General features: G+C 34.3%; 1 protein-coding gene across 1 annotated transcript in view; it reads left to right on the forward strand.

Annotated features, from left to right (window-relative positions):
* The window catches only part of Mms22l (MMS22 like, DNA repair protein), a 124,058-nt gene that overhangs the window by 66,931 nt on the left and 31,139 nt on the right, over window positions 1-25,988 (forward strand). Inside the window, exon 14 of the mRNA XM_026392764.2 lies at window positions 23,238-23,431. Coding sequence (XP_026248549.2) covers window positions 23,238-23,431 — 194 coding nt within the window. The remainder of the gene's footprint in view (window positions 1-23,237; window positions 23,432-25,988) is intronic.

Genomic DNA, 25,988 nt, shown 5'->3' on the forward strand with positions numbered 1-25,988 from the left:
TGAAGTGATAGAAAGATCCTTTTGTACCTAATTCAGCCCTAACTCTGTGAGACCTCAGGCCAGTTTTCATATCTCAGTTCTTTTATCTAAAGGATAAATGATTGGATTGGGTTACTTTAGTGTTTCTAATTGTATTAATTATATATTGAGTGCTTTAATATTTAAGTAAATTTTCTTTTTGTTAAATTTGATACATAAAATGGAAATGTGATTTATACTGCCAGCATGGTGAAACTGAATTTTCCTCAGATGGACTTAGTTTGTCTTCTAGTTAGGTAGAGCTCTTTTTCCCATTTTATATAGCATGAACAAAATAAAAATACAAAATAGAATGGCATATAGGAAATACCTTCTTTTAAGCAGAAATCAACATTTTATTTGATTTATGTCTTCTCATCTTTTCCTAAGATTTTTTAAATTATAGTTATACACAATAGTTGTAATTATTTTGACAGAATCATACATACATGGAATTTAATTTGTTCTATTTCATTTCCTGGTGCCTCTTCTTTCTCTCCTCTCCTCCCTCCTCCTATTTCCCTTCCTCTTCTGTAGTTGTCTTCCTTCTGATTATTTATCTGTATGTTCTTAATTGGGGCTTTGTAGATAGATATACATTAAGGTGGAATTCACTGTGAAATACTTACATCAAATAGCATACTTTAGTCTAATCATTTCACTTTTCCTCCCCTTTTCTGTCCCCTCAATCTCCTCCTCTATTTTACTTATCTTCCCTCTATTTTTGTGGGAGCCCCCAACCCATACTTTTTTTTTTCTTCTAATTTTTCTCTAGCTCCCACATATGAGAGAAAACATCCAACTCTTGACTTTCTGAGCCTGGCTTATATCAGTTAGCATGATGTTCTCCATTTCCATCCATTTACCAGCAATGCCATAATTTCATTCTTTATGACTGAGTAAAACTCCATTGTGTGTATATATACACCACATTTTCTTAATCTAGTTATATATTGATGGGCATCTGGGATTGTTCCATAAATTGGCTATTGTGACTCGTGCTGCTATAAACAATGACATACCTGTATCACTGTGCTCATTTTAGTTCTTTTGGATAAATATTGAGGAGTAGGATAGCTGGGTCATATGGTGGTTCCATTCCTAATTTTTTGAAGAATCGTCATATTGCTTTAGGAAAGAATTTCCTTAAACACCAAATAGCATTCCTAATATTATCAAACATTTTTACTTTGGATAGAAGTTAGTGACTTAGGTATTCATTAGAGAAATTATTTACTTAAGAAATATTCAGATGGTAGTTTGTATAAGATAGGTTTAAATAGAGACCTATTGGCCGTATCATAGTTCGTTATTAACCAGCCTGTTTGCTTACAGCCTTTTGTGTGTCATACACTTTAGGCAATTTGAGTTCTCATCATTTTCCTTTGCTTTTCAGGAGAAGAGAGATTACAAATGAATTGTAACTAGGTAGGGCTAGAATGGGTAAAAGGAAGAAGACTTAAGCAGTTTCCTGAATGCTTTGTATGGATTTGTTCTCCTACCTGATGTTTGTTAGGACATGGCAGATATACCAGATACTCTATAACAAATTATTAGTTGGATATTATTGTATTTTAATAATGTTTATTGAGCTGTGCTAGTGCATGATGCTTCTCAGTTTGTGCTCAAAAATAAAAGATTCAATTCTATTTCTAGGGAAATTCTTTTTTTAGTAGGCAATATATGTGTATAACTAGTATAGCTCAAAGTGAATTAATGGATAACACTGTAAGATATTTTGAGAATTTGTTGGGAGAAAAAAGGAAGGAAAGAAACAGGAAGAGAGAAGCATTAGGAAAGATATTTTGAAATAGCATTTGTATTGGATATGGAAGAAGTGAAATTTGCACGTGTGATAAGGAAAAGGATAGGGGAGTCCTCCTGAAAGAGGTGTGATATAAAAATCAAAGTTATATAGCTTGTTGAAGAATGAAAGGAAGAAAATGCTAGAACAGAACAGTGACTGAAGAACTAGAAGTTGGAATGGGTTAATGTTTTTTAGGGGACGCTGAAGAAGCTAGTCTGATGAAAGTGGGGATACCTGCTTTAGTAAAAGATCATACCGTATTATAAAGTGCTTTGAAATAAGGACAATAGCATAAACCTGGGTGAGGAGGAAATCAAGGACTGTAGGTTTTAAGTAGAGGGATAACATCAAGAGAGCATGTCCTCTTTTTCACATTGAATCATAGGCTCTTAGAGAGAAAGACCATACTTGGTCCCTCACGTGTAAGGGAAATAATGCAGTTGCCCTGTTAAGGGTTCACAGGCCACCCAAGGACAGTCAGCCAGCATCTTTCTAATTTTCCAAACTCTGTTTATATCAGCCAGAGCATTTACCACATTAAATATCATCCATCTTTATTCATCTCTTTCACTAGACTGATACTCTTTGAGGGAATTTGTTTTACACCTTTAGTATCAAGTTATCCAGCTAAAGTGCATGCCACATAATGTTGCTTAGTATATGTGGGTCCAATGAATGAATAATAATGATATAGATGGCTCTGGGAGTAATGTACACAAATGGAACTTTAGGTAAGGTAACTAGGTAGCAAACCATTGTGGTAATAAACTCTAGTGATGCAAAAATCTATTTAAAAATAAGGCAATTTTTAAAAAAATACAAAAAGGAGAGAGCATTAGATTAAGTTATGATCAAGTGTTATGGGAATAAAGAAATGATCTGATAATTTAGGTTAGTTCTATATATTCAGACAATAATATTTAAGCAACATTTTGAGCAGTTATGTAAATTTTAGGAATTATAAGTTAGACTTACTATAAAATATATCTTTTACTTATGTTTAACTACTGATAATTCACTGTTCCTCTGATCTAGATCTTTTCTCCTTGATGCTCTAGGCTTCATTACCCTAAAGATGTCAAAACACTTTAATGTCATGTCAATCTGTTATTTCATCCATATGAATGCAGAGGCTGTAATTTTCAATGACTTTCATATACCCACACAGTTCTCTTCCTTGTGTGATACTATGTAATTTTGGATAGGATAATCAAAGTATGAAACAACCCTCTTTATTTTGGTACTTGTTCATTGAGCTGAGTATGTGTCTATATTTCTTCAGTAAGAGAAGGTCCTGTTTCTTTCTGAACAAGGTTAATTAAGCCTTACGGCAGTGCTTAGTACACAAAGATCTGACTGAGAATTTGCCTGTGACTGGAGGACTCTGTGGTGACCATTGCATTGACCCAGACCAAAAAGAGGGGACAGCCTCAAGTGAGCCTTCACTGTACAGCTTCCAGGAATTTCCTTTCAAAATAGGGTGATGGCTTTTAACAGATGGTGACATTTATGTGATAATTTGTTTTGTGTAGTTAATATTTTTCTTGCTAAAAGCAGACCCATGATAAAATTATGTTTTCAGACCAGAAATGCATCTTAATTCTCGTATGTATTATCCATCTAAGTATAACACAAAGCAATAGGCCAGAGACCTTTGTTTTTTATTTCATATATAAACATTGTCCAATGTGATACTTGATAACTGCCCATGGCCACACTCTGAGTATAGGAGTGCTATGTTTCCCAAGCATACTGATCAGCAGCACATTTCATATAATCATTTACTGTGCTATATAATTAACTTACAGCTCTTAGAAAACTCTGTTGTGAAAAGATGAGTGGAACTTTTCTTTTTTTAATCTTTGAAGGAGTTTACCATAAACTTTTATTACCTGGATGTTTAAAATAGAAGAGTTCCCATAAACATTTCATTTTTTAACTCCAGCTTACTGTGCTGAGGTTTCACTATATTATAAAATATAATTTTAAAGATATTGTGTGACTTAATTTGGCTCTTACTTGTCTTTTAACTTAGCATTAGGTTATATTTTATTTTTCAGTTAATGGTGGAAAAGAAAGAGGTCCAAGGGAATGAATTTACAACTTATAAATTGCCACAATATTATATCTTTAAAAGCAGTAATTTTAGGTAACTGTTATTCCATCCAAAATCTAGAAGATAATAACCAGTTTTATGCCACTTCAGTACTGAGTTTGTTATGGTTGTACTAATGGCTGTTTAGTATTCTCTTTTAGCCATATTTATGTCATACTGAAAATTTTTATTCTCCCTTTCTACCACTCCCTTCAAAAAAAATTATCCAAATGTTTCATTTTCTTTTTAAGGCAAATTAGAAATAGGCATTTAGTGTTTTTTTGTTTTGTTTTGTTTTGTTTTTTGTTGTTGTTTTTTAACAAAAAGCCCTTTTCCTATCTCAAAGTGTACCTTTGATAGGTAGTTTGACTGTTATGACAAAATTTTTAATAGGTTCAAATTCCATTGAATTTCTTTGTCTTCTGTAAAATAAGAACATAAAGACATAAAACAATTTTGTTATAGTTCATTGTTAAAAGTGTTTTAATATAATGCTTATATTGAAATTTAAAAAATTTTTAGCAATGCATGTCCACTTTCGGAGATGTGAAGCATAAAAAGTGTTCATTTTACTGAAGTTCTAGTATCTATGTGGGGTCAGGAGAGATCAGTTTTGAAAACTCACCAGTAACATTTTTTCGTTGTTATTAAATATGTACTATAAATTGTGCTTCTGGAAAGATAGGGGGGAATGTAGAAAAGCAAAGTAGAAGAATTAACAATCATTCCAATAAAATAGTTTAATTTATGCCTCTGCAGTTAAGCAGTGCTCCTGGTTAACAGATATACCCTTCAGCTACACAGGATTTTGGAGGGTTGGAGGGCACTCATTTGCACATAAATAGCCATTAACTGATAAATTCCCAGAGGTCTCCTGTTGCATGTTAGTGGTTCTGACCTACTTAGCTAGCTTAAATTTGTTTTACAGAATTATTATAATTCTATCCTTGGTACTTAAACTTTGTGATTAATGCATGCCTCACAATACAATTAAAGTATAATTACACAGTTTTGCAGTTTCCTATCATGATGTTATTATTACAAAGATCTGGATTTTGCAAATATTAGAAGAGTTAAGGTTTTGATATTTTTCACTTCTGCTGTTATTATGTGATTATGTTAAATGGGACCTTTTTAAGTCTGAAGAATAAATGGAGTAAAGGTGAGTCATTAAGTTTAGCATTTGTAAGCGTGGAAATGGTTGGATCAGTTAATGTGTGGTCATTGGTGTCCACATTGACACTTCCCAAGCATTCTTTATGTTTTTCAAATGATTCTTGGCATCATTTACTTGCGAAAGCAGGATGAATGTTAGGAGGCAGTAGAGAAGCACTAGAGTGAGACTCGGGAGATGTGAGTTCTGATGCTGACACTTATGCTTCACTATGCAGAACAATTCTGGGTGTTCATCTGTAGAATAAGTAGTTTGGAATATACAAATGGGTTAGCAACCCAAGGTACTGCTGGCCAAAGCAGGCCCAAGATCTGTTTTAGTTCAGTTGTGGAGCGTAAGAATATTTTTTATATTTTTAAAGGTTGCTCAAACAAACAAAAAAAGCAGCAATTCTTGTTCTCTTAAGGCCTGCACACTTACCAGAAAAAAAAAAAAAAAAAAAATTGCCAATTCCCTGACCAGAAGTTCTGTATGACTCTGCCTTATTGATATTTGGCTTTAAGTTACAATTGATTATTTTTAACTGGTGATGTTTTATAGTCTGTCACATCAGTTTTGGGCTTCATCTCTCCATGTTTATTATTTAGAGTGGTTTGTGATGTGATATCTAATACCTGTTTTGTTACTGCTCATTTTACATCCAGTTAAATTTGGGAATTGACTACTTTCTAAAACTTCATAACTTGAAATTTATGTTTCTTTTAAAGGAAATTCCTGGTAAAAAGAGATTCTAAAGTATCAATGCTGTTGAAAGGTGAAAAGTAATGAAATGCTTGACTTATTTTTAAGTACTAATGTTGTCAATTTTAAAGAACACTTTCAAAACTGTGCCCTGTTCTATGGAAGAATTACAAATAAATGTTAAATAATATTCTGTAATGAACTGCAGAGACATTTTCTATCAGTTTTTCTGAACTGATAATGTATGTATGAGACTATATTACAGTAAGGTTTTGCATTCCCCTCATGTCATTGAACATGGGAAGTATAGGCCACTGTTAAAACTGGGCTCCATTTGAGTGATAGTCAATTGTTAATATTTGTTAAAGATAATAAGCCAAATAGTTTCAAACCACTTTTATTTGATATTGTATATCTGGGGGGTGGGGGGAATTTAGGCCCTTTCATTAAAAAAAAAAAAAAAACCCAAAACAACAATGGTTAGAAGTAGCAGCTGCTTTGTAAAGTTGGCATGCAATGATTACATTTCTCCAAAGAGAAAATGGTTACCCTGTAATAATCAGTCTAATGAATTCAGAAATTCATTGATTGTCCCAGCTCTGGGTAGATTAGGTAGAGACTTGCTTCAAGGAGTGGAATTTATGAAATGTTTGCTGCATCCAGCAAGCAGAGCTGCTATAATACAGCTGCCTCCTCAGTGGTTTGCTTTGATCCTGTGGAATGAAAGGACAGGAGGATCAGCTCAGGTCTAAATGAGATTACAGCTGGTTCTGCCGCTTATCTGGTCTATTGCCAACTAGTGTGGCTTTGCACGTCCTAAGGGGTTTACAACAGAAACTGTTTATTGAGTATCATCGGTTTACTCAACACAAGCAGGCTAATCCTTCCCAGCCTCAGCATGTTGTAGAATTGTGCAGGAGCCAAACCCAAAGCTGGTATAGCCAGACCCTCTAGAGCCCTTTGTCTCGCTCTATATTGATTTTTACCTGAGTTAAAGACAGTAAAAAAATAAAACCAATAACCAGTCCTATTGTGAGCAAGAGGTTAATCTTACCTAAAATCTTACAAAAAGCATCTGTTAACCCTAGAAGGGACAGCCTGCTTTTTTTGCCTTTCTAGTCAAGTGGGATTTTCTAGTTTCGAATTTTGAAGAACAAGATAAGAAAAACAGCTTAAAAGATCTTGCTAGGCATTTCAAGTTAAATGCTTAAGTCTCTTCTAGTACTGCTATAACAAATGGCTTTGTATGTGGAATATGGGATGACTTATTTCTAAATAGTAAGTTTTTTGCTTCCATTTTGCACAAAGCATTTATTTGATGTGGCAAAGTGAATGAAAACAAGGCTAAAAACTTTAATTAAGGAAGAGAAGTCAACTGTCAATGTTAATGCCTAATACTCATTTTACCTAATGATCCTCGAATGATAGTATTTTTTTAAATAAATAAAAGCCAGTGATTGGGACCTTTATAAAGATATTTTTCTAATAAAAAATCCTGAGTGTGTATATTATTTTGCTGTCTTTTTAGAAACTTTTTTAAACCTTCAGATGTAATATCTTAACTATTATAGTCTGGTCTTGAACAAATATGACTTGTAGTGGAAAATGCATTGGAAACAGACAGACTTGAGTTGTAGTTTCATCTCCATTTCGTACTGGTCAAGTTGTTTAACCTCTCTGAGTCCATTTCTTTTTTCCTAGCACAAAACTGAAAATAATATTATTTACTTTGCAGTATCTAATCAAACTAAATTAGAAAATAGTAGAAAGTAACTCTGAGCTAATCAGGTTAGTCAAGGCTACTGTAGTCTCTCAGGAGCCCAAAGGCATTGAAGATTATATGCCTAGGATCCCTCCTGTGATGCTAGAAAGGATCATTGCACTGCAGTAATCCTGCAGCTTTGCTTTGTAACTATAGATCCCAGTCACCTTTAAAAGGTAGGTAGAGAGAAGTTGCCAGGTAAGTACCCTTCCCTTAATATACAACAATGTATTAGAAAAGCTGTGAGTATGAAACCTATGTTATGGGTTGAACATTACTAATCCAAAAATCTGAAATACTCCAAAGTCCCAAACTATTTTAAGTATAATCTCCCATGGAAAATTCCTCAACTAACCTTATGTGACAGGTTGTAATCAAAACACAGGCACTCTAAAAATATCATATAAAATTACTTTCTGGCTATTTATATAAGATATATATGAAGTGAATGAATTTCACGTTTAGACCTGGGTCTCATCCCCAAGATCTTTCATTATATATATGCAAATATTCCAAAACCCCAATTTCAGAACACTCCCAAGCATTTTGGTTAAGGGATATTCAATCTGTAGTTTAAAACTCCTAGAAAGGCCTGAAGAATAAACTATTATTTAGGATCAATAGGTGAGCTCTCTTTATGTCCCATCTTGAATGGTTACTCAATTGCTTTATATACCCCAATAGATATTAAATACTGTCAGCTGTATTTAAACGCCAAGTAAAAGATAAAGGTAAATTTTTTAAGACGAGTGCAGGGATCTCTGGGTTTACTTTCTCCTAATTGACGAGGAACATGTATCCTCAGCTATATATAAGCTCAAAATGTTTCTATGGAAACATTTGGAGGCTTTCTAAATGTACCGTGTGATGGAATCAGCTAAGACTGATGTTTATCTTAAACACGTAGCTTGTCCAATATTTAAACCTAATGGACAAGATGTGTACCAGTTGAAAATGTAATATTTATCCAATCATTTCTATTCTATCAAGCTAGGCTCTAAAGCAATAGGTTGAACTCACAGAGTAATAAATTTTTAGTGCATTTGGAGATAAAGGCTATTGGTGGTGATTGCTTAAACTCTTTTTGCTCAATCATCTGAATGGTGCAAATCAAAGCATTTTGTCAGACTGTGAGAAGTTTCACCTAGATATTGCTTCCCACACACGCAGGTCACCATATAAATTACGTTCACGGTTTTACAGCATAGCTGGTGCTGGAAGTTAAATTGATGCCCAGTGGTGGAACTCGTAAAACATTTTCCTGTTAACACAACCAGGCAGAGTTGACATTGTTGATGGTGGGTTCGATCTAATAAACCATTGGTTCTAACAGTGATTTTTACTGTGTTTCAGAGGTGATGATGATACAAGTTTAGCAATCCAATAGTTCTTCCTGAATGGCAAAAAATTAACTCCACTGTCTGTATTACCAAATGTTGGGAGAGTAAGAGTAGGAGGTGATCAGAGCCTAATGTAACCTCATGTTCTAAAAGATGATGAATTACAAGAACTGTTTAACTCAATGTATATCTTCTTCATAAAGAAAAATGGTAACTTTTTCTCCAAAGAATGTCTAATGTAACATTTGTTGGAAATTTGGAAATAACTCATTATTATCTTGTTATTCACATATGTAGGTTACGCCTTCCTTTCAGCAAACTCTTACTCAGATACTTTTTCTTTGATACTGGGGATTGAATACAGAGGTACTCTACCACTGAGCTACATCCCCAACCATTTTTATTTTTTATTTTGAGACAGGATCTCACAAAGTTACCCCGGCTAGCCTCCAACTTAAAAGCCTCCTGCCTTAGTCCTCCAGAGTAGCTGGAATTACAGGCATGTGCCACCACATCTTTATATCTGGTTAATTTTTTGTATCTGTTTGCTAAGTTACTTTTCTGTAAGAAATTTAAGCTTTAGCAAAAGGTTTTAGTTGTGTACCACAGTAACAGTCAATCTACACATTTGATTTTTGCCCTAAGAGAATCTTTCAGGGGTTATTTTCCTACTGACATTTGTAAGCAATGGGCACTGTTTTAAAATTTGTATTGAAATATTTTTGCTTTGGTCATAAACTTTTATGAAAGTTTATCATTTCTTGTCTGAGAGTCAATTAATTTTTCTCATTTCTAGTTAAGATTCACATGATGCCTAGCAAAGGATTATGACTTTATCAGCATAAGCAAAAATCTTTCCAGTTCTTCCCATTTTTTGACATGGTATTTTCTCCTGTACCACTGTTATGCATTCATACTCAATTGGTGAGCTTATTATGGTTTAGTTCCATTTTATGAGATATCTCATATCTTTTACTCACCACTTTAACATTTCTTATCCCAGCGTATGCATGAATTTTTTTTAACATAAGGAGATGGGCTTTTTGATGTGCAGATAAATGTTATCAATGGTGCTATGCAGATGAAACCTGTCATGTACAAATAGCATGTATCAAGCCCCAAGTATGCAGAACCAGATAAATCAGTTCATTTGTTGAAGCTTTGCAAAAAAGAAATTAGTGATATAATAAAAGCTTTTGGGGCTCTTAGCCTAATAACAGCTTTATAATAAACGCCCACAGATCATTGACTCAATGGATAATCTTTTAGGAAAACTTTTTTCCTCTCTGTCTTTTCTCCCTTGTAAAGAACTGCAATAAAAACAGTAAGCAGTGTCTCTGTAGGAAAAATATATGTTTAAGTATCTGGAGTAACCATAATTTAAAACTAAGAAGTTTATTTACTATTAAACACTGATTTGTTCTAAACAAGTTTATACTTATTTCTTTTTGATGATTGATATACATCAATTAGTCACAGCTTTTACTCTGTAGATTTCAGATTAAGCATTCCTTCTTAATTAATGTGTTTGGTACATAGAGGTTGTAGTTGGATTGTTGGGGACAGTGGAGGTTCAGAGTGGGGAGACACAAATGAGGGAGAAGAAAATTCAGGGTGAGAAATCAAGAGGGAACATTTGCCTTGTACTTAGAAGAAGGTGTTTATAAAGAGCAATGGAGGGTAGAAGAAAAGGGATGAGATCTATATACATTTATGTATACATAAAACAACACTTAATTCCAAGTAGTTTATAGGCTTATAAATCTTATTTATGTACCCAAGATTCAGCATTATATTATGTGACTAAGCTATTATGTCTACTGGAGTTTGTTTGTACTTTTTATGAAAAAAAAAAAAAAGCCTTTCTAAAACATTCCTAGGTTTTGTTTTACTTTTTTGCTTCACTAAATTTTGGAATTAAAAAAAAAATTGTCACTGTTGGAGCCGAGAATCAGAATCGTGTTTTTAAATTCTGTAGCACAATTGGCAATGGTCAGTGTATCTGGTTGTGTAATTTACTACATTTCTTGCGCATGAGAGAAATATAGAGGATGTAGAATGCTTAAGAGGTTTCAAAAATTATTTATCAAAGAACACTACCTTTCCCAATGCATTAGCTATTGTAATTATACATTGGTACAATCTGTTGACATTGAATTGAATTTGATTTAAATGGAGGGGGATTAAGAAACTGGACATTTTTGATATTTATTGATACACCTAGTCCATTAATGTAAATTATAGAACAAATTTCACTGTGACAGGAACATTTGGGTGGATGAAGTTAAGAATCAGTCAACATTACCATTAGACCTTTCTTTTTAGGAATTTATTACCATCAATTAGAAAAAATGCTTACAAATAGAATTTAGCCTTAACCTATTGATATGGAATATTTGACCTCAAAAATATTTGAGTCTTTAGCTTTAACAAAAAAGATCCCTGAATTCTTTTGAAACAAAGATTCCCCCACTAGCTAAACACAAGTTATAAGATGACTTAGAAAGATTGCATCTGTTGTTAAGTGGCAGCACTGCTGTGAACTGCTGTTTTTGGAAAAGGCTGCCAGGAGGAGAGGGCTAAGTTAGTTTTTGGAGTGTTTTAATTAGCTGTAGAAGATGGGCTCCATACATTCATAAACATAATACCTTATATCTAAGGAAAATTAAAATGAAACTCTTTTTTAAAAAAGATCTTCCGATTAATGAAATGTAAAAGCAATAAGAACTGAATAAAATTTATTGAGAATAAATATGTTTATATAATATCTCAGCATAAATTTGAAATAGTTATTTTGTGCTGAGTGGGTGGAAAAATAGCTTTTCTTCAAAGGACCCTTGCCTTTGTCATTCATTTGTCTTAAATCTAGATTTCTGAAATCATGTGGATGGCTTCTAGGACACTTCAACCAGCTATTTTGTCTGAATCTGCCTTTGCTTCATTGCAGATACTACCTCCTTGGTTATATTTCTAATAAAATTCTTTGTTTCCTCCCACCCTGTACCAAGTATGAATTCTTTGAGGTCAGGTCTGCGTCTGTTTTGACTTCGAATCTCTAATTCCTACTTAGTATGTAGGAATGTAGTGGGTGCCATTTCTTTAAAACATAATAAACCTTGTCAAACTAATTCTTATTACATTCACAGACATGTATAGATCACAGATTTGGAAAGCCAGGAACATCTCATCTCTTCCACGATGTCTGGAGCCTCAACTCTGATGATTCAGTGTATAGGATAGCTCACAAAAGTGGGCCTGGAAGTGCTGATGCTGGAGAATCCAGTTCCTAGATGGCATTTTTATTAACATGTCTAGTCTCTGAGCTAGAATGACCAAAGAATAGGCTGAATTCTGTTGACCTGAATGCTACCTGTGGCATCTCCCACAGGTGTTCTCAAGGTAGTTAGACTTAGGAATGAGTTTTCTCAGCAAATACTGGAGAAACTTCATGGCCTTCTGTTTTTGTTGTTGTTGTTTTGTCACCAAGACTTAAGAGTTACACAATGTCACATCTGTTGTACTCCGTGAGTCAAAGCACAGTTTTCTGTAAATGGTAGAATAATCAAAGCAAGACAGAGACAGAGACAGAAAGGAACAAGAAGATGAAGGAAAGTAAAGACTGAGGGGCATTTAATATCACCAGTGATTACCAACTCCACTGCTGCTAAGTTAGATTGGTGGTCTCTATCCCCAAATGAGGGCATATTCCATACTCTATTTTCCTATAGTGAGAATAAGTATATTCTTATTTTCTTTTTTAGCCATCAGGATTTTTTTTTTTTTTTTTTTTTTTTTTTTACTCTTTCCTTTTTTCTTGAGAATTCCACACATAACATTTTGGGTAAGATCCAGTACATATGTGCATGCTCACTTTTACCCTACCAACTTTGATGAGGAAGACAACCACATTTGAAATCCTAAAAGATCATTATGACAAGTTTAGGTATTTTATCAAAGAAGTGTGCATTTTGTTGTCAGAGTCTACAAAAATCATCTCACCTCTGACTGCCCCTAACCTCAAGGACAAATATCTTAACTCAAAAGATCCTGGATCTTAACTCATAATCTTTCTCATATGATACTCTGGTAGGAGGACTTTGACTAGTTTCACACTGCAGCCACAGTCCCTCCTCTTACATTCATTATCTGTGCCTACATACTTTCTATTCAGTTTGAAGCCCGACTTCCTGGAAGTTGGAACCACACTGAATATAAGCAGAGCAAGGTTACCGTGGCCTTACCCCTTTGGAAATGAGTTGTCATCATCAGATGATGGTTGTTCTCCTGTTCTAGAAATCCCTGAGTCATCACATTCATGTGCTAATAGTTTCTTATGGAATTCCAAAGAACTTTAACCAACCCTTAATTTTGGCCTTTACCCTCAATCATTTCCTTGATGGCATCTTGAAGAGCTGTGAACTTACACCTTAACATCTAGCATGATACTTTCCCTTTGATTCTTGTGTTATATTCAGACTTATTACTTGTTGACATCGGTTAAACTGCCCTCTCAGAGGTAGAATAATTGTCAGAAACAAACTACAACAAAATAAACATATTCAATTTAGCATGTATGATAGAGCACCCATTTGCCAAGGGTGTTTGCAATATGTTGTGCTAATAATACTGATGCTTATGGGTCAGGCTTGCTCATGTTGATATTCCATGCTCACTTTTATGGGATGAGAGCACAAAATAGCATTCAAACATGAGAGAAAGAGAATATTGTGACAGGTAGTTTTATATATGTACATATGTATAAAGTCACACAATGCATATTCATCAGGTGGGGCTTTTTAATGAAAATATTTCCATGATCTGGAACCCAGCTACCTCTTTGAATTTACCTGTTGTTCCTTCTGAAACCAGTTGTGCCTCAGCCACATTGCCTTCTTGTTTTTCCCTTAGCCTGTAGACTCTGCCAATCTTAGCTTCTTGGCATTTGCTTTTCTTCCCCCTGCAATGGACTTCCTCAATATATGCATGGGATTCCCTCCCTTATTTATTTAGGTCTTTGCTCAGTGTCACTTCTCAAAGGGTGTTTCCTGATCATCCTAATTGATATATTAGCTCCTGTCACTCATCTGTCTGTCCTCAGAATATAAACTCCAGGACAGAGACCCCCTCGATTTTGTTTATTTTTTTATCTCTACTGCCTAGAACATACAATATGAGCTGAATTCAAGAGTTAGGCAAATGGATTTATATACCTCTATACTTTTACTTTTCTCTTTTTCATCTTACTAGTCTTTACCTGTCCTTTCCTTCTGTGACCTTCCTTCTCGGAATTGGTAATTGCATACTTATAGATACAGATTAGAAGAAAGAGAACTTTGCAGCTCTCCTCCAGTACAGAATTACATATGATCTATGTGACCCATGGGCTACAAGTTGCATGGCCATTTCCTTATCTGCTGCAAGAATTAAATTGGAAATGTTTAATAAATGGAATAATTATTGTTAATCAGAGAATCCATGCTTTATTCTAAGTGTTGGGCCTATATTAACAAATTTAATTCTGCAAGTACTAATATTATTTCTAGTTTATATATGAGGAAAGCCAGGAGGGTGGCTACTCATTGTGTTCTGTGGGCTATCAGCATTTGCTGATGGAAATGCTTACTCACAGACTCCTCCCTAGACCTACTAAGAATTAAAAACAACAACAACAATAACAAACAGTATGCTTAGGTTCTGTATTAGTCAACTTTCCATTGCTGTAACACCTGAGATGATCAGGGCATAAAGATAAAGGGATATTTTGACTCAGAGTTTTGGAAATTTCAATCCATGATCAACTGGCCCCAATGTTTGAGGGAAGGCAACACATTATAGAAGAAGCAAATGGTGGAACAAAACTGTTCATTTTGAAAAGCAAAAAAGAAGAAGAAGAAGCCACTGAAGTTCTGCTATCACTTTTAAGAGCATGCTTCTAATAACCTAAAGATCTTTCACTAAACCCTGTCTATTAAGGATTCCACCATACCCCAATAGTACCTTCCTGGGAACTAAGCCTTTACTACATAGACCTTTTGGGGATATTCTGCATCCAAACTTAAAACAGGTCCTAAAGATGCAAAAATATCCTTAGTGAATCTAGGGTATTAATATGTTTAGGAAGATCTATAGATGATTCTGATGATTGTCAAGATTCGTAACTACTAAGGTAGAACTTCATTGCACAAGTGTACCCATAAAATGCAGTGAAATATAAATGAAAAACTGAGGTGATTTGGGACTCATAATCATCTATAAATAAATATATTCAATAAAGTATATATAAAAATATATAACATATAATGTATATAATATATAATATATCTACAAATATAATAAGTCATCTTTTAAGAAGTTCTTTTTTCCTTAATGGTGCATTGTATTTGGTGTAAGCATTGTTGCTGACTCGGCTTTTTATCTATAGTAATTCCTCTTTGATCAAATGAAAGTATAAGGGTGACTTCAAGAAACTATCACTTTTTATTTGCATATTTTCATACCAGTGAAAAAAAAAGACATGGCTATGTCTTTTAAGACTGGGACAGAACTCTGTTTTAAGCACTTCACCAGTGTTACTGTTTAAAACCATAAGGCAGCATTACTATAATGCTATAGAGTTTGGATCTGAAATCTCCTGCAAAGGTCCATGTTTTAAAAAGTCTTGGTCTACAGTACATGGTGTTATTGAGATATGGGGCTTTGAATGGGATATTAGGATCCTGTTCCCTTCTCTATCTGTTTGCTTCTTGGCTACCATGAGGTGACCAGGCCTCCTCCTCTGCTGTATGTTCCTGCCATGATGGACTTTGCCACCATAGGCCCAAAGCAACAGGGCCAAGCAGCCATGGACTGAAACCTTTGAAACCATGATTCAAGCCAAATACAGTGGCTCACACCTGTAATCCAGGTGGCTTGGGAGGATGGCAAGCTCAGAGTCAGCCTCAGAAACTCAGCAAGGCCCTAAGCAACTTAGTTAGACTCTTTCTCTAAATAAAATATACAGAAGGGCTGAAGATGTGGCTCAGTGGTTTAGCACCCCTGGATTCAATCCCCAGTACCAAAAAAGAGAGAGAAAAAAGAAAAGAAAGAAACCATGATCCAAAATAATCTTTCCTCCTTTATGTTTACTATGTCAGCTACTTTATCACAGTAATGGGAAGCTAACCCAAAAAAGGAATGTTTAATTTGTTAGATTCATCACTGGTTTTCTGATTTGTTCTGTTTCCTAGTCTTGAAAATTAACTCAATTGTGGGTCATGGGAAAATTTTAGGTAATCATATGTAATTCACCTTAGAGATCCCTTATAGTTTACATTCCCCAGAATTATTATAATTTCAATGTATAACTTGGCTGTTATACTATTTTATATTTACCTTTAATAGGAACTTAGTATATAAATGAATGAATGAAGACAGCAATATAACATTTGAAACATGTATTATTTATTTAGTTTATAAATGTTATTGGAGACAACCATAACATAGTGATTATAAGGTGGGGCACTGAAGCTCTTCTGACTGCTAGGGTTCAAATCTTGGCTCTGCTTATTAACAGAATGACCCAGGAAAATTACTTATCCTCTCTGCACTTAGATTCCTTGTTCATGAAATGACATTAATAATAGTACCTACAAAAGAAATTGGTTGACCAAAAGTTAAAACATTTAGAATAGGGTTATTGTATGTATTCTCAATAAACAATCTTTAATTCTTTGGCTAACAATACAGTTGCCTTATTTAAAAAAAAAAATCTTAGATGAAAAAAGGTCTGTCCAACTAATAGTTGGTAAAATAGGGTTTGTAGTCTTGGCATGTCTGTCCTCACAGCCCTTGTCTTTCTAGGGATGCTCTAAGAACACAGCTATTGGGATTTAGAAGCAGTAGCAATGTGACTAAAGTGCCTTATTATCTTGCCTTATGGTCTACAAAGAATTTTCACTGGAGTGCACTGATTTCATAATTCAGCAGCTCCATGGAGAATAGTAGGGCATTGTTCCCATATAACAGATGAAAAACAGTTTAAGAAGTTTTCCAGTGTTCCAAGCTGTTTTCCTCTGTACTAGGCAAGAGTTCATTCTGATAATTCTCCTTACATCTCTGGAGAAGCTCTTTTTTCCTTAATGGTATATTATACGAGGCTGTAAGCATCATGAGGCTGTAAGCATCATTGCCAACATTGCTTTTTGTCCCAGTGTCATCCCTCCATGACCAAAACAGCACATTCCTTGCCTTAATCTCATATATTATTTCATTTGTCTACCACCTCCTCACTCCCTGCTCCACATATGCACCGACACAGGTATATTGAAGTACTTGGGGGTGCTACAAAGTATACCTGGATTGCTGATTGCCAGCTGGTTTCCGGTTTATCACTTGTTCCTGCTCACCTGGGCATGCACAAGACTGGGAGTCAGCACTGAAGCTACTGTTCTCTCATGGGAGACTTTGTAAAAGGCTCTTTGTACCTAGAGGCTTTTTTAAAATTCTTGTTTCTTTTCTGATTTTTTTTTAACATAAAATTGGATTGGATGATTTTTAGGGTAACTTCCAGCTTCAAACTTTTTTTTTCTGATAATGTCATTATTTTGGCTGTTATATTCCTTCTGGGTAATAAGGAAGACCATAGCTCTATTTCATAGATGTGGGCAAGTATAGCAAAAGAATTTAACGTATCTAAGGTTTTTCAGAGAGTTTAGCTGAGCTAAAAGTAATTATAGAGTATCCTGGTTCCCATTCAGTTTTCCATTAGTTAGATCAATATGATACTTAGAATAATCCAAACCCACAGTGGTTTGGAATAACTTTTTAACATAGAACTTCCAATTATATTTTTCACTAATATAGATTTTTAAAGTTGCCATGTTTGAAATAGAGCTAAAAGAGGCATTCAATTATTGCTTTTAATTCCTTTCTTTCTGTTGGCCCTTATCAGTCACATTTATTGTATTATGCTTTTTCTTTGTGGTAAAAGGGCTATCATTAGAAAATTTTTCTTTTCTTTATGTTTCAAGGCATAATATATGAGAAATATTAAACATGTAACTCAGTACCCAGAAGATAACATAGAGAATCATATCTTTATCAGTCACAGATAAAACCAGCATATTCTAAGATCAGAAGGAAACCCCATAAGCAGTAGTCTAGGAAGGATTCCAAAAAACCTACCTAAACTATTAGTCAACAACTTGGAGACCAGGCTGACAGGCAGCACCAGCCAGGTACGAGTTCCATTGTCTCTGGTGTGTGTCTGGGGATGTGGGGGGGTGAGGAGGGTAAGTGAATATGTGAAATCAAGGGAAGAAACAGCAGGCTGGTAAAAACAGGAAAACATTTCAGAAAGTGGGGCTCAAGAGCAGTCAGATAAAGGAATCAGGAAAGCCCTTGAACATAATGAGGAAAGGAAAGGAGTCAAGACAATAGAGCTGAAATAGAAGTAATAGGACACACGTGGATAAGTGGGTGTATAAACGTGGGGGTGTTTACAGATGGACTCATGAACACTCGGGGGCATTATTTCATGTGGTTTTCACGGTAAGCCTGTTAAGTGGACATAGAACAATTCTTGATTGTTCATATTGACGTAAGAAAACAGGAATTGGGCATCCTTTTTCTCCAGTGTCACCTAGCTCTTAAGTAGCATTGTTAATCTGTTACCTAGTTCAGTTACTGCTTTTTATCTCAATTTCTCATTTAAAAGATTTGAATAATAATTGTTTCAACCTCATAGAGTGAGAATTAGTGCTTATAAAATACTTGGCACAGTGCTGGTCTCTTGGTAAATACCAATAAATGCTGGATGTTGCTGTTATTTCTATTATGAGAGCTACAATTTGAACAACTTGAAATTCAGCATATTTCTTTCCCAGTATCCTGTATTTCATCCTTTATAATGTAAAGTGGACTTGTTACTCATGTGTATTTCTACACATGTATATTTCCAAAATGATTTTAACCCGTGTAAAATCTGTCTTAAACAAAAATTGCCAAATATTGGGAGATTTCACATTTTTTCCTTTACTTTTTAACCATAAATCACATTTTGCCTTTTGTGCAGTTAATCTACTTTTATATTTGTCTACTGGTTATTGAAGAAAGTAAGATAATTACTCATAAAATAGCTGTGGCTTCTAGAACTATATGAGGGTCCTTACAGTATTTCATGGGTGTTATATGTTTTCTTTCACAGTGTTGCCAATAGTGAGGAAACTCTTCATATTTTTAGTTTTGTAAATATGCCTTCAGTAGATGTGCAATGACCACTTCTAATATACTGTTTATTTTTCAGTAATCTTTGTGTAGTTAACTTTCTTGTTCAGAAAATTTGATTTTTTAAAAAAAACTGTCTGCCACTGCATGGTATATTTTTAACTGTTTGGCTATTATGCAGAATTTTGATTCTTCTCTCAGACACCATTATGGTATATTCTTGGCACTTCTTGCGTTTATCACTCTTTGATTTCTTCATGAGTAGAGAGATCATTATAAGGTCTTAAACAAGTTTGTTCTGTGTTAATATACCAGGTGATCATTCTTCTTATTCAAACTGATATAGGTTGAATACTCAGACCATCAAACAGAAAGTCTTCTTTTTTTTTTGGCGGGAGGAATACCAGGGATTGAACTCAAGGTCACTCAAACGCTGAGCCACATTCCCCAGCCTTATTTTGTATTTTATTTAGAGACAGGGTCTCACTGAGTTGCTTAGCACCTCGCCATTGCTGAGGCTGACTTTGAACTCGCTCTCCTCCTGCCTCAACCTTTCTGGGTTTAAGGGAAACATGACTTAAGAGTCATATTCAGGTTCAGATTATTGGGTCAGCTCTTCACAGCCATGTGACCTTTGAGCGTATCACTTAACTTTTTTGCTACCAGCTTCATCATATAAAGAGGATTAATGAACTATCTTATAGAGGTGTCTTGAAAGTTTTCTTTATTTCACTGATATATAAAGATATAAAAGTTGTTCATATTAATGGAGTTTCATGTGATATTTTGATACATTTGTACGTTGTGTAATGTTTAAGTCAGGTTAAACCTGTCTCCTCAAACATTTATCATTTTTTTTAACAGTAAAAACATTCAGAATACTCTTGCTGAAATAACACCCTACTGTGTAGTAGCATACCACAACTGTTACTCCAACTGACTGTAACTATCCATTCTTATGCCCTACTCTCCTCAGCATCTGGTAACTACCAGTCTACACTCAATTTCTTTGAGATCTACTATTTAATATTCCACATATGAGAGACATCATGCGGCACTTGTCTTTCTGTGCCTGGCTTATTTCACTTCACATAATCTAGTAGTATCCATGTTGTCCAAAATGACAGGATTTCATTTTTAATGGCTGAATAGTATTCCATGGTGCATATGTACCACATTTTCTTTATCCATTCATCAGTTGATGAACACTTATATTATTTTATTTCTTGTCTACTATGACTGGTGCTTCAGTGAACATGAGAGTACAGAAGTCTTTTCAATGTACCAATTTCATTTCATTTGTGGATTTAGATTGCCAAATCATATGTTAGCTCTATTTTTAACTTTTTTAGGAACCTCCATAATGTTTTCCATAATGGCTGTACTAATTTCCATTCCAGCCATCAGTGTGCAAGGGTTTCCTTTTATCCACATCCTCACCAGCACTTGTTATCTTTAGTCTTTTTGATAATATACAGTATTACTAGAGTAAGGTAAATGGCTCATTGTGATTTTGATTTGCATTTGTCTGATGATTAGTGATGTTAATTAAGCATATTTTCATATACCAGTTGGCCATTTTGAGAAAAGGCTGTTAAGATCTGTGGCACAAGATGAAGGGAAGAATAAAAGTTCACTGGATTAGACAAAGGGGAATGAAGGGAAGGGAGAAGGGATGGGAATAGGAAAGACAGTAGAATGAATTAGACATAATTTTTCTATGTTCATATATGAATACACAACCAGTGAAACTATATCATGTACAACCACGAGAATGGGAAGTTATACTCCATGTATGTATTCTATGTCAAAATACACTCTACAGTCATGTATATATAAAAAGAACAAATTTTTTAAAAAGTGGGGAAAAAGATCTGTGGCCCATTTTTTTAATCACTTTTTTTTAGAGTTACTCTATATTCTGAATATTAGCCTTAGTTTACAAATATTTTCTCCTGTTCTGATAGTTTACTCTTGATTCTGATGATTATTTCCTTTACTGTGCTTTTCAGCTGAATATAATCCCATTTGTCTATTTTTTGTTTCCTATGATTTGGGTGTCTGATCCAAAAGCTCATTGTCCATTTCAGTGTTCTGAAGTGTTTACTCTGTTTCTTCTAGTAGTCTTATAGCTTCAGGTCTTACCTATAAGTCTTTAATCCATTTTGAGTTGAACATTGGTACTCATGAAAACTAAGGGTCTGATTTTTAATTAAAAGAATTTCTAACACATAGGGATTGATCAAAAAATGTTACTCCTTCCTAAGGAATAGGCTTTAGTGAATAAAGTGGCTTATTTAGAAGTAGTGAACAATATATGTCCTACCCAAGTTCAATACATTACTCATTATCTTTTGAAACCAATATACTTTGAAAAAGCTATAAAGGGTACTAGAAATGGTGGTATTATTTTACTGGAATTCAGTGTGTGGAAATGTATTCATGAACTTTGCTATGTTGATATAGGCAGTTGAGTTTGTTGCCAAATGAATTTTATGAATTTGTTATTCATTTTATCTAAGCTAAAGGTCCTGAAACAGTCTCTAGCCACTAGTTCAAGTTGAATGCATCTCATTCAAGTTGTTAAACTGAGAAGACATAACAGATATTCGGTTAGCTCTTGTGAGAGTTACTTGCTACATGCTCTTTCCCCAGGAATTTGTATACTTTTTTCAGTACTTAAAGTAGGATTAAGTAGTACCCCATGACTGCCAGATTTCCAGTATACATGAGTACAAGATCCAAATCTTTTATAATTTATGCTTCAATTTTTTACTTCCTATGTGGAATCATGTGACATCTTCTAAGATGTGGTCTTATAACCAGTTGGTCATTTTGTGGAATTCTGTGTATGTATTAGTTCTGTCTCATATAGTTCTTTCTAGTGTCTACTATCCCTAAACTGTTTAAAAACATCAAGAATACTATATTAGAGCTGGGTGCAGTGGCACATGCCTGTAATCCCAGCGGCTTGGGCGGCTGAGATAGGAGGATCACAAGTTCAAAGCTTCAGCAAGGATGAGGAGCTGAGCAACTCACTGGCTGAGACCCTGTCTCTAAATAAAATACAAAATAGGGCTGCAGATGTGGCTCAGTGGTCAAGTACCCCTGAGGTCAATCCCTGGTACCAAAAAAAAAAAAAAAAAAAAAGAATGCTGTATTAGGATTAATATAATATTATTCTTTTTAGGTGCTGTTTACTTTTCTTAGTAGAATACTATTTTCTGTCAAAGGAAGTCTTCTGCTTTATTTTTATTGGTTACTTTTCCCTACTTTCTGTATAATTGAAAAAAAACAAATGGGAGGATGATATCCATACAGTTATGTCCACTCTCAGTTGATCTTGCTGTGATATAAATAGAAACAGGAAAAATATTATGGTTGAGCCTTTAGTACATCGTATTGTTAATTGCTGGGTACATTGCATAAATGCCTTCTCTTTCAGATCACTAAGAAAATCTCTTGAGTATTTCTCCTTCTTACTTTGGTAACCTCAATTTCCTGCAGATGTTTCTGTTAAGGTCTAGAAATGTCTAAATTTTTATTTTAATTAAATAGAAAGAGGAATTAAATGATGAATCGAAATATAAGGAATTGGGATGAAGAGGAACATTTACTGTTTATTATGTTTTTTTGGCCTGAGGTAATAAGACTAAGACTTTCCAGCAGTTTTATACAATAGCACACAGTCCTTGTCTTTACTAAACAATGAAAACTTTTTAAATTCAAAATACCACTTACAAGCCAGATGTACTAACTTCACTCCTAGTGTATCTATATCCTAAAGCCTTCAGGAGAAAATGGCTTAAAAATTGTTTTCATGTCTAGATTTGAGTAAAATCACTTGTCATACATGAGTTGCAAAATGCAGACCTTCATTCTGAAGCTGCCTGTTTCTCACTTGGATCTGACATATTAAAAAGCATATAATTAATGGTTGACATTAGTAATTAACATTAACTTTATGGTGTTTAATATGCCATCATTCATCCATCAGATAACCAGAAATGCATTATGTCTTGTCATAAAGGTTTTAATTATATAAAACGGTCCTTCAGTTTTCATATGATATGAATGAAAAAAGCAGAAAAAATGTATTTAATTAATATTTCTGTAAGCATTTCTTGGTTGTTAACTATATTTTTATTTCTTTTTAGGAGTATTCATCAACAATTGTGCCAGGAACTTCAAAGGGAAAATGTGGACCTAATTGTGCAGTCTTCATTATCGGCTAAAGAGCGCCACCTTGCTGCAATTGCTGGTGCACTGTGGAAACATTTCTTTTCATTTTTGAAGAGTCAGAGAGTGGCACAGATTGTGCCTCCCTCACAACTTGCAGATGCAGCTGCAGGTCAGCATTAATTGTTAATTCGTTAATTACTTTCTCTTTTTGCAAACTCTTTGTCAGTATTTCCCTCTATTTTCTTGGTAACAAACTTGCTTTATAACAGTGTAATAAATATTTTGACAGCCAGAAAGATGAAATGAATTATATATTTTTAAATTAGGACCCACTGGCTTATTTATTATTAAAAAATTAAATTAATTATATTTGCTAAAAATAAGTAATTTTCAATCTTAAAAAAACAATGTACACAAACTTTGCTTGTACATGTAATATTTGGAAAGTAAAGTGTCATTTGATTATATCTAATTTGAATAACTTATTTTCAAATTGTGTGAGCAGACATCTACCTATAAGACTAATTTGTGTAAAGAGTAAAGAATACAGAATGAATACCACTTCAACACCAAGAAGATGAGATAAGAATGACATTAAATATATAGAATGTTATCATTCTGACTTTTACTGCCTCTATTTTAGGTTGTAATTTATACTTGATTTGATTATTGGTCTAAGCATAGTCTTTAGGATTTAGAGAAGTCTGATTCATATGGAATCATAGGCAAAATTTTGCAAATATTTGCATATATCCAGTTGTCTTAAAATAAGAGATCATTATCCTTCTCAAATATGTATTTTGCCCAAACTATATTAAAAATTAATGGAATAGACAAATCAGTGTAGTTGTTACATGTATTAAATGTAACTATAGGTATTTTATGTATTTAAATATAGTATTTTCTAAAGCCTAAGATGTAAGCCAACATTTATGTTACCCTGGTATGGATGAAGAAACTGAGTTAAAAGCAACTACATGAAATACTGAATGTTATAAATTTGAAAGATCTGGAATTCTGGTAGCATTTTCATAATTAAGATTTTACAATTATAGATTAAAGAATTATGACAGGGCAGTGGTTTCCAACTACTGTAATATCAGTGAAAATATATATTGGTATTCAATCAGTTTAATCATAGCCATTATTAATAGCTGATATAACTTAGCTTTCTTACATTTGTCATGCTAGCTGCCACTTAGTCAACAAAAATGGATTTCATTTATTAAGTCAGTGCTATCTTAGGTTCTGAAAATAAATAGTATGTAAATACAAAGAAAAATGTGTGGGTTAGGTTTTGGTTTGAAATAAACACTCACCATTTAGGAGAAAATCATTCCTTCATTTAAAAAGCACTATATATACACCCACTTTTATAAGCATTGGGAACTTATCAAGGGGGGGTCAGGGAGAACAAGACTATCTCATAAAGGTTATAGTCTTAGTGGGAAATTGAGCTAAAGAGAATGAATTTCTTAAATGTGTAATTTGTTAGATTGTGATAAATCCTGTGAAAAGAAACAGAAATATAGAAGGGAATGGGTAAGGCCAGAGGCGGGTTGTGATTTTATTGATTGATTGAGTGAGTGAGTGGTACTGGGGGTTGAACCCAGGGGCATTTATCCACTTAGCCACATCCCACCCCTTTTAGTTTTTGATTTTGAGACAGGATCTTGCTAAGTTACTCAGTGCTTTGCTAAGTTGCTGAGGCTGTCTTTGAACTTGCAGTCCTCCTGCCTCAGCCTTCTGAGCCATTGGGATTACAGGTGTGAGCCACTGCTCCCAGTTTATAATTTAAATAGACTTGTCAGTAAGTCCTGAGTAACATTTGAGCAAACACCTGAAGGAAGTGAAAGATCATGCTCCGTAGAAGTCCAGAGCTGAGAGAAAAACTATAGGGAAGCAATAAAGGTTCATATGGAGTATGAAAGGGGTGAAAGAACACAGTGATATGAGCAAGCTGGTTGCATTTTGTCTCATTAAATGACTATGGTGACTTTTGCTCTTACTTTGAGATTAGAAGCTGTTGGTAAGTTCTGAGCAAACAGTATGATCCTTCAAGCTAGCAAGTTGACACTGGACAAAGGGAGCAAGGGGAGAAGTTGGGAGGCCAGTTAAGGCACTATTGCAATAACCCAGAAATGATCAGCTTGGACTAAGGTGTTAGCAGTAGAGTTGGTGAGAAATGGTCAGATTTCTCATCTGAAGGTAGAGAAAGTATTTTGAATTTGCTAAGTGGATCAAGCAAGGTAACCAGTTAATAAAAGAAGTTAAAGGTAACTATAGCCACTTGCTGAGATGAGAAAGATTATGACAGAAATAGATATTTTGAGAGAAAATTAAGATTTTTTAAAAAATTTTTTGATACAATGTTTTAAATATCTATTAAAACCTAAATAGACATTTAAAATGGAATCTTAGATAATAAGCCTAGGGTTTAGGGAAGAAGTTTAAGATGAAAGTTTCAATTTGGAAACTGTCCCATTTATAGACAGTCTTTTAAGCCATGATGTTGGAGAAGATCACCAGTAGTCTAAGTATGGGTGAAAGTTTGAAGCCTGAGCCATAGCATATTTCTACACTGAAATTAAGATAAGGAGAAATAGGAAGGGAGAACAAAAAGGAGTGCATGTAAAAAGAAAAAAAAAAAAAAAGAAAGTATAGTGTTTGGAAACTGGGAGGGGGAAATAATCAACAGCATCTCAGATGCTGCTGATGAATCAAGC

Source organism: Urocitellus parryii, chromosome 8 (assembly GCF_045843805.1).
Source record: "Urocitellus parryii isolate mUroPar1 chromosome 8, mUroPar1.hap1, whole genome shotgun sequence".
In the NCBI taxonomy this organism is placed as follows: domain Eukaryota; kingdom Metazoa; phylum Chordata; class Mammalia; order Rodentia; family Sciuridae; genus Urocitellus; species Urocitellus parryii.